The 14,538-nt window shown below is 50.9% G+C and overlaps 1 protein-coding gene across 7 annotated transcripts in view; it reads left to right on the forward strand.

Annotated features, from left to right (window-relative positions):
- The window catches only part of DLG3 (discs large MAGUK scaffold protein 3), a 54,790-nt gene that overhangs the window by 3,921 nt on the left and 36,331 nt on the right, over window positions 1-14,538 (forward strand). For 4 of the 7 annotated variants that reach the window (XM_025855565.2, XM_025855708.2, XM_073885797.1 and 1 more), the window contains exons 2-9: window positions 86-136; window positions 558-682; window positions 884-1,053; window positions 1,376-1,512; window positions 1,912-2,056; window positions 2,669-2,828; window positions 4,492-4,648; window positions 5,071-5,173. In XM_025855565.2, coding sequence (XP_025711350.1) covers window positions 86-136; window positions 558-682; window positions 884-1,053; window positions 1,376-1,512; window positions 1,912-2,056; window positions 2,669-2,828; window positions 4,492-4,648; window positions 5,071-5,173 — 1,048 coding nt within the window. Of the gene's footprint in view, window positions 1-85; window positions 137-557; window positions 683-883; window positions 1,054-1,375; window positions 1,513-1,911; window positions 2,057-2,668; window positions 2,829-3,233; window positions 3,356-3,450; window positions 3,585-4,491; window positions 4,649-5,070; window positions 5,174-6,007; window positions 6,145-14,538 lie in introns of those variants that run through there. The other 3 variants (XM_073885800.1, XM_073885799.1, XM_025855779.2) reach the window with 3 other exon arrangements.

Here is a 14,538-nt window from a genome sequence, read left to right on the forward strand (position 1 = left end):
GAGGAGCGGGTTGATCGGGGGCAGATGGGTGGGGGTGGGGGAGAGGGCAGGAAGCGCTCAGGGAAGTGCCTGTGTCTTCCCCTAGGTGAATGGCAGCGATGGCATGTTCAAGTATGAGGAAATAGTACTTGAGCGGGTGAGTTTGCCAGTGGGTCGGGAGGAAAGGGGAGGAGAGGGTTCAGACCAGGAAAGGGAAGGGCCCAGGACCTCAGTCTCAAGACTCGTTGGGGGGGGGCACCTGATTGAGAGAACTGGGTGGGGGGGAACAGTGGCTCTTGGAGGCCAGTACTGCATCAATCAATCAACTAACTAACAGATATTAATTGACCTTGCTCGCTGAGGCCTGGGGAATTGGGGAAGGGATGGCTTTGCTGAGGCCTCTATGCTAGAACGGTCGGTCGGCACAGGCTGGGAAGCTGTGTGCCGGCCTGTGCCGTGGCCCCTTCTGAGGCCTGGAGAACCTGCCTCTCGGGGGTGGGGGGAAGTGGGGAGATCCAGAACCCTCCCTCATGCCCTCTGAGTGAGCGGGCTTGTGCCCCTCTGCCCCCCTTCTGCAGGGCAATTCCGGCCTGGGCTTCAGCATTGCAGGTGGCATCGACAACCCCCATGTCCCCGATGACCCTGGCATCTTTATTACCAAGATCATCCCTGGTGGAGCAGCTGCCATGGACGGGAGGCTGGGGTGAGGTGGCCTGAAAGCTGGGCTGAGGGTGGCAGGGGCAGGATGGCCATGAGGGGAAGAGGGCTGCCCCGGCAGGATGACCCTTTTATTAGATCTCAGAGGGGGCAGGGGAGGGGCGGGGAGGGAAGGAAGGAAGAAGAGGTGGGAGAGGGGGTGGAGGGGCGGTGGCAGGGTGTCATGCCTCCGGGGCTTCCTCCGCAGGGTGAATGACTGTGTGCTGAGGGTGAATGAGGTGGACGTGTCGGAGGTGGTGCACAGCCGGGCCGTGGAGGCGCTGAAGGAGGCGGGCCCTGTGGTGCGGTTGGTGGTGCGGAGGAGACAGCCCCCGCCCGAGACCATCATGGAGGTCAACCTGCTCAAAGGGCCCAAAGGTGCGGCCCTCTGGGCTCCTGTGCTCTGGCCAGAGGCCCCTGGTTGGCTCCGTAGGACATGGAAGGGAACAGCCTTACTCCTTGCCTGACGCCCCGCTCTAGCTCACAGGCTTCTTTCTTGACCTCCCATCTCACTCCCCCTTACTGACCTGGGGATGGCAGCCTAGTGTCTGGGCTCCCCTCCCCGCCGTGGGTGGTGGTGGTGAGGGGTGCTCCCATGGGGCCAGTGGGTTGGCTTCGGTGGGGAGTTGGGTCTGGGATTGACTGAGCACTCTAACTTCTCCTTGTGGCTCTCTCCCGCTCCCCTCGGGCCCCCACCCAGGCCTGGGTTTCAGCATTGCCGGGGGGATTGGCAACCAGCACATCCCAGGAGACAACAGCATCTATATCACCAAGATCATCGAGGGGGGTGCTGCTCAGAAGGACGGACGCCTGCAGATCGGGGACCGGCTGCTGGCGGTGAGACAGCCTTTGGGGATGCCCAAATGGTAGGGTAGGGTGGGGAGGTGGGGCGCTAGTAGGCTCTCATTCCACCTGAACCTCATTCAGGGGCCGCCAGCATTGTCGGGGGGGGCGGGTTTGAAGAGCATCATCACCATCTGAGTTGTGTGCACTCAGATACCAAGGGCCTCGTTCTTTTCATGGCTAGGGCTCCCTCAGCCTGGGGCGTCAGGCAAGGAGTAAGGCTGTTCCCTTCTGCCCTGCTATCCTAATGCTTCTCCACTTCTCACAGCACTACCCTGGGTCTCCGTTAGAGAGAGCCCTGTTGAATTTCACTGGAAGGGCACCTTTGGGGTTCCCTGGAGAGGCCCTCCCTTCTCCCCAGTGCCAGCCCTAAGAAAGCCTCTCCTCTTCTAGGTGAACAACACCAATCTGCAGGATGTGAGGCACGAGGAAGCTGTGGCTTCACTGAAGAACACATCTGACATGGTCTATCTGAAGGTGGCCAAGCCAGGCAGCCTCCACCTCAACGACATGTATGCACCCCCTGACTACGCCAGCAGTACGTACCGGTCCGCCCTGCCCCCGGCCTGAAGCCCCTGCCCCCCTGTTTCCGGAGGGGAAGGAATTCAACTCTCCTGTTCAGAGAGGGACAGAGAGAGAGCGCGCACACACTAGTGCTCAGGAGAACTGAGTCCGGAGCCCAGCTCTGTTCCTTAGAGCTGGGTGCCCTTGGATGGGTCCCTTTCACCTGTCTTTAGTTTCCTCTTTGGCAAAACGGAGCTAATGATATATGGGCTGCCTTCCTCATAGGACTGCTGCAAGGATCAAATGAGATCATGGACGAGAAAGCCCTTGGAAAACCGTATTAGGCTATAGAGATGTGAGGGATTATTATTAGTCACACCTCTAGTCATGCCTTTCTTTGTAGACTGCTTGACTTTAGCTCTTTCTAAGACTCACAGGAGTGAGCCCAGGATTCAGAAAGGGACTGTGGAGGAGGAACCCGGGGGTGGGGGGTGGGGGGGAGAGGGGAGGAGAGGCCTGAGGAATCAGCATCCCTTGGTGGCTTTTGCATCTGAGGTGGGGTGTGGGGCCCCAGTCCTTGGCGGGGGTGGGGTAGGGACCTACATGGGGTGGTCTCTGAACTTTTCGCTCCTTTTCTTGATTCCAGCTTTTACTGCCTTGGCTGACAACCACATAAGCCATAATTCCAGCCTGGGTTATCTTGGGGCTGTGGAGAGCAAGGTCAGCTACCCTGCTCCTCCTCAGGTTCCCCCTGCCCGCTACTCTCCTATTCCTAGGCACATGCTGGCTGAGGAGGACTTCACCAGGTAAACCCCCCCCCCCCGCCCCGCGCCACCCCTTTATCCTACTTAGGGATGAAGAGGATAGGAATCCGTTTCTGGCTAGCCTCGGGTCTCCTTGTAGTATGGCCAAGAAGAGGAGAAAGTCTTCATCATTTTTCTTTGGGGTCTGCGGCCCTCCCTCAGCCCTTAGGGCCCTAGGGAGGGACAGAGGGAGCTGCAGGGACAAGTTCCACCATCAGGGGGAGTGCCGAGCGTGTGGCCCCGATCCGAAAGTAGCGAGTAAGGCGGGGGTTGGGGGGGGTGGAGCGTGTAGGGGGCTGAGGAGGTGGAAGCTGCGGGGGCTTCCTTTCCCAAGACAGTTGCTGCGCCCCTCTGCGGCAGGCGTTCTAAGTTAGAGGAAAAAAGCCGTTGAGGCGGCGGGGTTGGCGGGACGCTGGGAGGCCGGCGGGCCCGGTGGCCTCCCAGGGAACGGCCCCGCCCCACTCTGGCGGCGGCCGCGGCGGCGGCGGGCCGTGGAACTGGTCCGGCCGGCCCGGGGCTCCGGGGGACAGGTTTGCGGCGGGGTGGGGCCTGGTAGGCTGCAGTGGAGCCGGAAGGGTAGGCGGACAGGGGGAAGGCGGGGGGGGGGGGGAGGGCTGGAGGAGCCATGGAGAGGGCACGCAAGTTCTCAGGCTCCGGCTTGGCCCTGGGCTTGGGCCCGGCCTCGGCCTCGGCCTGGAGGAGGGCTTCGCAGAGGTGGGCCTGGCCTCTGCGCTCGCTGCGGCCTGGAGGGGATGCCAGGTAGGAGGAGAGAGGGATTTGAGCGAAGAGCATCCGGGACTCAGGGCGGGAGCCTCTCGCACCCAAGACTGGGAGCAACAAAGGAGGAGTCTTGGACTTGGGGCTCTTCTGAGGAAAGATGCTTTCGAGTGAAGGCGGTGGGCCAGGAAAAGTGTGCTGGGAGTCGGGTTGTGTGGATACACGCGAGCGGCCGTAGCTCTCACCTGATGACACTGACCATTTCCAGAGGGCTGCCCCAGACGTAACATGGTTAGTCGCAGTTGGGAGTTTTCATGCGTTAACTCTCTTGAGTTAGGCTCCTCAGCTCCTTCTGGGGACCTGGGATTTCTTTACCTGTCTCCCACATCACCTGGCAAGGGCACACCTAGTAGTAGCTCGTGACCAAATCTGTGGTTGGGGAAGGTAGGAGGGGTCACAGTTGGTGCGTGGAATTCTGAGACTGTGGAGGAGCATGTGCAAAGGAAGTAGGTACACTTTGCGGATGGTGAGTGCGCTCAACCGCAGGCTGATTTCCAGTGCCCCTAACCGGTCCCCCTTGTCGTGGCCCAGGTCCCTCACGCTGGTGGTGGGATAGGAGAATCTGGGGAGAAAGAGGATGGGTGAATGGGCTCTGAGGTGATGGTCTCCAGACAGGGTCCAGGTGTGTTGAACTGAGAGAGCAGGGGACTGTCCACTGGGAAGCTGACTGCAAGCCCTCAGGAAGAAGGGAGGGAAGAGGAACAGAAACTTGGCACCTGGCAGAAGACAGCAGCCAAGCAGGTTTCGGGAGAGGAAGGAAGCAACCGGCTATCATACATAAAGGGACCTAGTCATGCTACAGCAGTATGGGCCTTGTCCTAGGCTGGCCCTCACAGGGACAACAGTTTATAGCCCCCTTGTCCTTACCCTTCTACTTCTTTCCCCCCAGAGAGCCCCGCAAGATCATCCTGCACAAGGGCTCCACAGGCCTGGGCTTCAACATCGTAGGAGGAGAGGATGGAGAAGGCATTTTTGTCTCCTTCATCCTGGCAGGAGGCCCAGCTGACCTGAGTGGGGAGCTGCGCAGGGGAGACAGGATCTTATCGGTGAGGAGACAAAGGAGAGGTGGGATAATGGGAGCCATGCCAATCTGAAAGGGAGGAGGGAAGATCTTGCTTTCTCCAAGGAATGCTTCTTGAGATGGGGGAAGGCTGAGCTGGAGAAAACTTAATATTCTCTTTAGAGATGACCTTAGGGAGTGCCAGGGACTGAGCCCAGACTTATCCTTGAGGAGGAAATGACTGTGTGCTGGATCTTAACCCTGGTTGGCATTTGACCCCCACAAAGATAATTATTACACCAGAGATGTCATATTCTTTTGGTCGCGTCTTAGGGGCAAGGATGGGATATTGAGAAACGCAGCTGAGTAGGCTTAGCGATGGGCTACCCATCTCCCTCTCCTAACTGCTATGACAGAGGACGGCCTTTCTTGTTTTGGGGATGGCTCATAGCTCCTCTCTTTGGACAGGTGAATGGCGTGAACCTGAGGAATGCAACCCACGAGCAGGCTGCAGCTGCTCTAAAACGGGCTGGTCAGTCAGTCACCATTGTGGCCCAGTACAGACCTGAAGGTAAGAGATGGAAGGTTGGACAAGATGATTTGGGGAGTTTGGACCAAAGTGTCGGCTTTTTGCCATCACAGGTACCAAAGCCTCTCGATCAGGCCCCTTCTGCCTTAGGGCAGTAACCTCTTCCTCTCTGGTTTGGGCGGCTTTGGAAGCATCTCTCGGAGGCTGTGCTCAGAGCCTGCGGAGAAGGGCTGCAGTGCAGCGGAAGGCCAGTAGTGGGCAGCAGCCTACGGAAGGAAGCACAGAGACTGGGGCGACTGGAAAAAGGGGAGGGGGAAGAGGGGCGGAGGTGCAGGGCTCAGAGGCGAAGCGACGCAAATGTGTGCGGCGGGACGGGAGGAGAGTAGCACTCGGGTAGAAGGACCTCAGGGCGAAGCGATGCGACCTCTTAAGGGATCTTGGTCCAAACCCCTATGACCCCCACTTCCTTCCTCTCATCAGGGTGACTGAGAAAGATCCATAAACGCACTGAAAAGGTGATGCTAGGCCGTCGGGGTAGGCACTCGGGAGTGGACCCCCTCCCCCTACGGGGGGCCTTCTTTGTGTTCTCGGGGAGCCGGCCCCTGGCTGGGCGAAAGGGCGGGGCCGGGTATGCAAATGAAGGCGTTTGATTGGCTGGGGCCAGCCGAGGCCCAGGTGCCGAGGTGAGCTGCCGGATGGCGCGCCCCAGCCAGCCAGCCGGCCGGCGGGGTGGCCATTGGCGGGCCGACCGCGGCCTCCAGCCGCACGCCCCGCCCCGTGACCCAGGCAGAGGGCGGCGGGCGCCCCTCCTCCCCCCCCCCCGTCGCGCGCCTCAGGCGTCTCCTCCTCCTCCTCCCTCCCCTCCCCTCCCCTCCCTCCCCTCCCCCTCCCCCTCCCTCCTCCCCTCCTCCCGCGCGCCCCGCTTTGTGTCCGTGGTCTCCCGCGCGGGACGGAGGGGCTGGCCGGAGCTGGCGCTTTCTCGGCACTAGACCTGGACTCCGACCCGGCGCCAGGTGAGGTGGGGCGGACGAGGGTCAGGCCCCCTCGCAGTCCCCCCCCCCGCCCCCGGCCTCTCTACGGTTCTGTTCTCAAACTCTCTCTTTTCCAACACTGAGCCCCCAACTAGTCTGCGCCCTCGCCGGACTCCCTCCGCCTCACGCCCCCAGCACCGTGTGGTGCGCAGCTCGGGAGCCCCTCCTGAGAGCCCCTCTCGGCCCCAGGGGAGCGCCGCCCGGGGCTGAGCGCCCGCTCTCCCGCCCCTGGGCCCTGTGTGGCCCTCACCTCTTTGCCATCACCTCTCCCCACTCGCGACCTGTGCCCCTTTACGCCCCGGGACCTCTGCCCTCCCCGCAGCCTCCTGCCTGCCGGCCGCAGCGTCCCCGCAGCTCCCTAATCCCTTTCCTCCAAGGAATTTTCTAACCGGCCCCCTCCCCCACACGCATTAATCCGCCAAACCTGGCTACCTCTGGGAGCCCCCGAGCCTGGCTTGGTAGTCTCAGGACCCCACCCCCAGCCCCGCTTTTGTTTGCCAGGGTTTTCACACCGCTCCTGACTTCTTTCGCCTCCCCCTCCTCTTCGTAAGCCCGGCCTTTGTCCCTTGGGGCTGCAGCGCCTGGACTCCTTGGACACCTAGGCCCGGTGGGCCGGTTAACTAGGGTGGGGGAAGGGACCTCGCCCGGGCAGGTGCTCTGGTTCCGTGATGAGAACGGGAGAGGCCGGGAGTCCTGTCGCCGAGCTGTGATGAGGGATCGAGAAGAGCCTACCTTTGTCCTTTCCGCTCTACCCCCCCCCCCCCCGCCCCTGTTCAGTGCCTCGAGGCGAGGGCCTGAAGGGGAAGGAGAGAGGGGCCTGCCACCTTCTGCTCTAGGCTTCTGTGATGGGGGCAGAAGTGTGGGGAGGCATCTAACAGGAGAACTTGTTGGTCTGTGGTCAAGGGAAAGAGGGAGGCAAATGGACACTTTGAGTCATTTCTCTCCATGTGTGGTGTTCAGTTAATGACAAGAAACACACCTTAGGGTTATTGGTTGGTTGGTTGGTTTTCTTATTTCTGCGTGTGCTCTTTGCTTCTCAGTGGAGAGCTATCCATCTGATTTTTATTAGCAACCAGTATTTATCGTGTCATGCCCACAACTTAGACAATCGTAGGTTCTGCAAAGAAAATGGTTTCTCTTGCATATTTGGGTGGGTGTGTGTTTGTGTGTGTGTGTGTGTGTGTGTGTGTGTGTGTGTGTGTGTGTGTGTAGGAGAAATTGATGTGTTTCTTTCGGTTTTGCTCTGTGATGTTCCACGGGCACATGGAAACAATACTGTGAATTTATTTGGTGGTAGTATGTTGGAAACTGGTGACTACATATTTCTATGAGTTTTATTGGGAGAATGTAACTGGTTTGCCTAAAAAGCTGCAAGTTGTCCAGGATAAAGGGATTCATTCCTGCCAACGTGTATTGCTCTCTGTGCGTATTTCTGAGAGTTTATAATGTATGTTGAGGTGCTGTCTTACGTTAGGTCTCTCTACCACACAAAGCCTGTCTTAGGATTTAGTTGAACCACTGTTGGCAAGGCTCTGCCACTCCAGTCCTAACGTCTTTCTTTGCTTTGGTAAATCCAGCAGGGCCCCAACATGCAAAAAGCTTTTTTTGTTGTTGTTCTTTTCGAAAATGGACCCTCAGAGACAGGTCCAGAGGGACTGTCGAGCATTCGGTATTGGGCTCTGAATTTTCTTTGATAAAGTGATAGCTTTTAAAAATAAGGACTCCATGTTGATCATTTTATGAATATATTAAATACTGTTCTTTGGAAAATTGTATTACATGGCCATTTACAAAATGAATAATCCAAATATATGTCTGTTGGCCAAAATGGCAGAGACTTTGCATGTTTCGGACCACGTAAGCATTCATTGTTTGTCTTATTTTCACATAGAATGTGGGACCTGGAAAGGTTTGCATACTCCAACCCGTCTTTGTGCAAACCGGAACAGTGACAGGAGAGCAAGGACATGATTTGCCTAAGGTCATGAAGGGAAAGTTGCCAAGGGTCAGCAGTTGGTTTAGGTCTGAGGTCCACCAGTTGGGACAAACCATGCTTGGGAATACCTGAGAGACCTAAGACCTAGTTGGAGTGGAGGAACAACAGGAAAAGAACTGGGGAAATAAAGAAGAGAGACTAGGGAAAGAAAGATGTATGGCCAGGGGTAGATTAGAGTGAGCTCCGTAGTGGCCACTGAGCTCCATTGCCAAGCCAGTGCAGTCTTTAGCTAGATATCATTTCGCATGAGAGCTTAAAAAATAGCTTTGACTAATTAGAACAATCAGTAAGAATAATTTTTCCCTTTTTTAATGGCTTAATTGAGATATAATTCATTTAGCATACAGTGCACCCATTTAGGTGTACAATTCATTGGCTTTTAGTGTATCCACAGCGTTGTATATCCAGCGTCACAGTCAATTTTAGAACGGGTTCATTACCCCTCCCCTTTTAATACATAGAGAGGGTTCAAGCATTGGAAGGGTGTTAAGTGTAGGACAGTTGCTTCCTAGTGTATCTCCCCTGGGCACTTAGGGGCTGGATGGCAGCTTGATGGGAATGCTTTAACCTTGGGATTCTTTCATATATCTGGTTTATTCAGTGTAGGTTAAACACATAATGAAGATAGGAACCATGTCTATCTAGTTGAACTTTGTATTGTGCCTAGCATGGGTGCTTTACAAGAATTTTTATGATGAAGCTTTGGAAAATATTAAAATAGAAATAGAAGTGCCAAATGATAAGGTACCACAGTGAGAGATGCTATTTAATAGTTTCACTCTTGATTGCCCCAAACTGTTGTGGACACAGCAATCCTACCTATTAGCTAAAAATAGCATGATGTTCTTGGGCATGTATAATCCTGCTCAAAATTCAAATTGAAAATTTAAAACAACTGGCTCTTGGCAAAGGCTCTCGTCCAATCTATTCTAAAATGAAAAATATTGGGCGCCTGGGTGGCTCAGTTGGTTAAGCGACTGCCTTCGGCTCAGGTCATGATCCTGGAGTCCCGGGATCAAGTCCCACATCGGGCTTCCTGCTCAGCGGGGGGTCTGCTTCTCCCTCTGACCCTCTTCCCTCTCGTGCTCTCTATCTCTCATTCTGTCTCTCTCAAATAAATAAATAAAATCTTTAAAAAAAATAAAATGAAAAATATTTTTCTATGATTTGTGGAATTGCTCCACCAAGGGAAGTATGGGCTTCGTGTTATTAACATTTTATTTTAGGAGCTATCTCCTACATTTTCCCCCCTAGTTACTTTGTTTCAGCCTCTGTTTATAAGCTGAACTAGTATTTTTCTGGAAAGCCCTTTTGTTTTTAGAGTAAAACCTGAGCCCCAAATCAGGAGGTGAGCCAGAAATTGGTCACTAAGGTAGCTAAACTGGGAATTGATATTTTATGACCAGAAATTTTCACCTGGCATGTAAATCTGGACAGGCAGGGGGGAAGAGAGTGAGAGAGAATCTGTTTTCCATACTTACTTTAAAGTGCTGAATAAGCACACTTTCACCATGGAAATGCCTTTAGGTAAGGCCTTCATGAAAGAATTAAGGATCAGTGATGATAATAACTTGAAAGCATAAAAGTAGCATTTTTCCCATGACGTTCAGTAACCATCCCATCTTCCCCCGTTGGAGAATTGAAGATGTAACCATAGCTGTTACCCTATCAGCATGATCTCTCTTGAGAGCACAGAGGTGAAGGTTTACCAAGGCAAAGAATTCAACTCCTGAAACTCCTTTTGCTATCCTAAAAGAAGACTGATATAGGGAAGGCAGAAAATGAAGTCCTGTTAATAGCATTTCTGCACTGAATAGTTTAAAGGCAACTCGTTTTGTATTCATGCTTGTGTCCCCCCCACATAGACTAGAGCCTGTCCCATGGTTTGTTCTACCGAATTAGTGAGTATCTCTATGTTCCAGATGGTTTTGTAAGCATCCATCTTCAGGATAGCCCTGTGGGATAGATGGTATCATCCCCAATTTACAGATGAGGAAGGTGAGGGTCAGAGAGGCTGAGTGACTTGCTCAAGGTCCCACAGCCAGTAAAGAGCAGAATCAAAGTGTGAAGTCTGATTTCCTGAGAACTTCAGGTCCAGGGCTTTTGCCTCTAGGCCACAACTACCTCCCATCACAGCAGAGAAGCTGTGAGCCCCCTCTTTCTACCCAGATACATCTAGACACAGAAAAAGATAATGCTCTGAGACTCTCCAGGTGCCAGGAGCTGTTAACAAATGGGGTAAAACCAACTGCCAAATGTCAGCTTTTTAGTCTTGATGGCCCCAAACTCCTGTACCAAAGGAGGAAGTAACCAGGGAGTAGAGGGGCTGCTGGAAGCCTGAGGGAGACCTACAGATTCCTACAAAAAGAAAGTGGGCTTTGGAAGACTACTATAGAATGATAATGTGGGGGAACCCAGGAGGAACAAAAAGATGGGAGCTGGTTTGCTTTGACATAGTAGCAGATGTGTGCAGGCTTAAGAATATTAATTCAGTAAGTAGGCATTTCTCATTTCTTCGAGTGAAATGGAGTATTTGTCATTCATTTTTTTATGACCTTGTAGTTCACTCATTTAAGGGTACAATTCAGTAGTGTTTAGAATATTCACATCAATTCAATTATTTTAGAACATTTTCACCAACCCAGAAAGAAAACTGTACTCTTTAGGTGTAACCACCCCCCTGCCCCAACTCCCCATCCCCCTGAGTACTAGGCAGCCAGTAATCTACTTCCTTTCTCTTAATGGATTTGCCTATTCTGGACATTTCATATAGATGGATTCATATAATTGTAGTCTTTTGTGACTGGCTACTTTCACTTAACATAGTGTTTTCAAGGTTCATCCATGTTGTAGCATGTACCAGGGCTTCATTTCTGTTTCTGGCTGAATAATATTCTATTATATGCATACAACATAATTTGTTTATCCATTCATCAATTGACAGATATTGGGTTGTTTCCACTTTGAGTCTGTTATGAATAATGCTCTATGAGCATCCATATGCAAAGTTTTGCATGGACATGTGTTTCCATTTCTTTTGGGTATGTATACTTACTGGATCATATGGCAACTCTATGTTTAACCTTTTGAGGAATGGCTAGGCTGTTTTCCATAGCGGCTACACCAACCTCACAGTCCCAGCAGCAGTGAGGGTTCCACTTTCTCTATATCCTCACCAACCCTTGTTAGTGTCAGTCTTTTTGATTTTCGCCATCCTGGTGAGTCTGAAATAATATTTTGGGGTTTTCATTTGCATTTCCCCAGCGGCTAGTGACATTGAGCATCTTTTCATGTGCTTATTGTTTCCCATTCATTTTTGCTTTGCTCCATCCCCTGATTTGATTCTCACCCTATTTCTTTTCTAAATTGACTCGAGACCAGAGCAGGACAACTACGTTATTACTCAGGTGATTCGAGGGAACCAGGAGGATAGGGGACTACCTTTCACTCTTATCACTGAGGGCTGGAGGGGCTGAAGCCTTGGGTGTAGATAATTTTAGCTAGGAATGCTGACCTGATAAAAGTGATAGGGCCCACCCCCCCCAAAACAAACAAACAAACAAACAAAAAAAGCCCCACAGCTTATTCACATACCCAACAATTCACTCATTTAAAGCATACAGTTTAGTGTTTTTTAGAATGTTCAGACTGGTGCAGCTGTCGCCACAATTAAGTTTAGAACATTTTCCTCACCCCTAAAAGGAGCCCTGTCCCATTAGCAGTCACTCCCCATTTCCTCCAACTTCTCCCCTCCCCTAGCCCTAGGCAACCACTAATCTACTTTCTATTTTTATAAAGTTACTCTATCCGGCCGGTTCATATAAATGGAATCATACCATATGTAGTCTTTTGTGTCTGCCTTCTTTCATTTAGCATAATGTTCTCTAGGTTCATCCATGTTGTAGCATGTATCAGTACTTCGTTCCTTTTTTATGGATGAATAATATTCCATCCTATGGCTTTATCACATTTTGTTCCTGTATTCATCAGCTTACGAACATTTCAGTTGTTTCTGCCTTTTGACTATTATGAATACTCCTGTGAACAGTCATAGACGAGTTTTTGTGTGGTCATGTTTTCAACTCTCTTGGAGATAGATACATACACACACATCCCTAGGAATGGAATTGCTGGGTCATAAGGTAACTTAACATTTAACATTTTGGAGGAACTGCCAAACTTTTTCCCAAAGTGGCTGCATCCTTTTACCTTTTAGGCCAGCCCTAAAGTTTGTTTGTAAACTTAGGAGAGAAACTTAGAAGAGAAAAAAACGTTAGCTTTCTTTCCAGTTTTGCCTACTGGGCTGAACTTTATATACAGATATGTGTGTTTGTGCTGGGGGTTTTCTATCTCCCATGTAGCCCAGGGACATAGTAGCTAGAGTTGGCAAAGCATTCTGCACCTAGCTAGGCAGGTGCTTTCTTTTCCTTGTTAGATGGTTTGAGACAAAATCCTATAAAACATCAGTTTTTTGGGGACACCTGGATGGCTCAGTCAGTTAAGCGTCTGCCTTCTGCTCAGGTCGTGATCCCAGGGTCCTGGGATCGAGTCCCACATCGGGCTCCTTGTTTGGCGGGGAGCCTGCTTCTCCCTCTGCCTGCCACTCCCCCTGCTTGTGCGCGCGCTCTCTCTCTTTCTCTGACAAATAAATAATAAAAATTTTTAAAAACAAAAAACATCGGGGCGCCTGGGTGGCTCAGTTGGTTAAGCGACTGCCTTCGGCTCAGGTCGTGATCTCAGGGTCCTGGGATCGAGGCCCGCATCGGGCTCCCTGCTCGGCGGGAAGCCTGCTTCTCCTTCTCCCACTCCCCCTGCTTGTGTTCCTGCTCTCGCTGTGTCTCTCTCTGTCAAATAAATAAAATCTAAAAAAAAAAATAAAATAAAAACAAAAAAAATAAAAACAAAAAACATCAGTTTTCCTGATAGGATAGAATGACAATAATAATATATAGGAATGAGAGTGAATTATTTATTTAGTTATAGCTCTTTGAGATTTCCTTTTAATTCATTGTATTGCTTGTTGAAATCTTGACCCTGTTATTTACACTGTTGATTTATTTAAAGCTTTAGCCTTATATTCTATAATAGGGAAATTGTTTTGTTTTAAAGAGAAATAGGAGAAGTAGAATAATTTGGGCCTGTCATTGTTACTGAAAAAACACAGTTTTTGCTTCCTTATGTTAAGAATGTATGTATAAATAATGTGTATATATGTATAAAAATATACACATATATTTTGTGTGTGTGTGTGTGTGTGTATGTATGTATAAATGCTAAGTCATTAAATCCTATGGGAATCATCTTGGAGGGGGAGCCAAGGCCCTGGGTTCTAGTTCTTACTTTATCTTTTTGGGGGGGGGGGGGGGGGAGGGGGGAGAGAGAGAGAATCTTCCCTGAGCATGGAGCCTGACGTGGGGCTCGATCTTGCAACCCTGAGATCATGACCTGAGCTGAAATCAAGAGTTGGACTCTTAACCGACTGAGCCCACCCGGGTGTCTGAGTTCTCACTTTAAGTTAGCTGAATGATCTTATGCTAGTCAATCTCTTTGAGCCTCAATTTTCTGATCTGTAAAATAAGGGGACTGTGCAAAATGATCTCTAATGTTTCTTCTACCTCAGGTTTTGTGTCAGATAAATGGAATTGAGTTGAAAATGCAATTTACATTTCTATTTGTACCTAGACTGTTATTGAATCACAAAGTCTTGAGCTAATAATTACGTCTTGCTTTAATAAGGGTCTTGTCTTCCCCTCTTCTTTCCTGTGATAAGGCTTTCATTCTCTTGAAATGGATCTTTGTTGGGGCGCCTGGGTGGCTGGCTCAGTCCTTAGGCGTCTGCCTTTGGCCCAGGTCATGATCTCAAGGTCCTGGGATCGAGCCCGGCATGGGGCTCCCTACTCAGCGGGAAGCCTGCTTCTCCCTCTCCCACTCCCCCTGCTGTGTTCCCTCTCTCGCTGTGTCTCTCTCAAATAAATAAATAAAATCTTTTTTTAAAAAAAAGAAATGGATCTTTGTTTACTTTTCATTGAATTTGGATATCTTTTAAAAAGCAAAGGCCAGGGTGCCTGGGTGGCTCAGATGGTTAAGCGTCTGCCTTCGGCTCAGGTCATGATCCCAGGGTCCTGGGATCGAGTCCCACATCAGGGGAGACTGCTTCTCCCTCTGCCTCTCTCTCTCTCTCTCTGTCTCTGTCTCTCATGAATAAATAAATAAAAAAGTTTAAAAAATAAATAAAAAGCAAAGGCCATTGAAATTTGGGGATTTTTCCACTTGATGAAATTAAGTGATAAAAATTTAACTAGACCAAAAGAAGAAAACTAGTATGTTTTGTATAAATATGTACATTAAGGGTCTGGTTTACATACATATTCTTCAGATTT

The sequence above is a fragment of the Callorhinus ursinus genome, unplaced genomic scaffold (assembly GCF_003265705.2).
Source record: "Callorhinus ursinus isolate GAN/ISIS: 27379988/994484 unplaced genomic scaffold, GSC_fseal_2.0 scaffold66, whole genome shotgun sequence".
Lineage (NCBI taxonomy): Eukaryota > Metazoa > Chordata > Mammalia > Carnivora > Otariidae > Callorhinus > Callorhinus ursinus.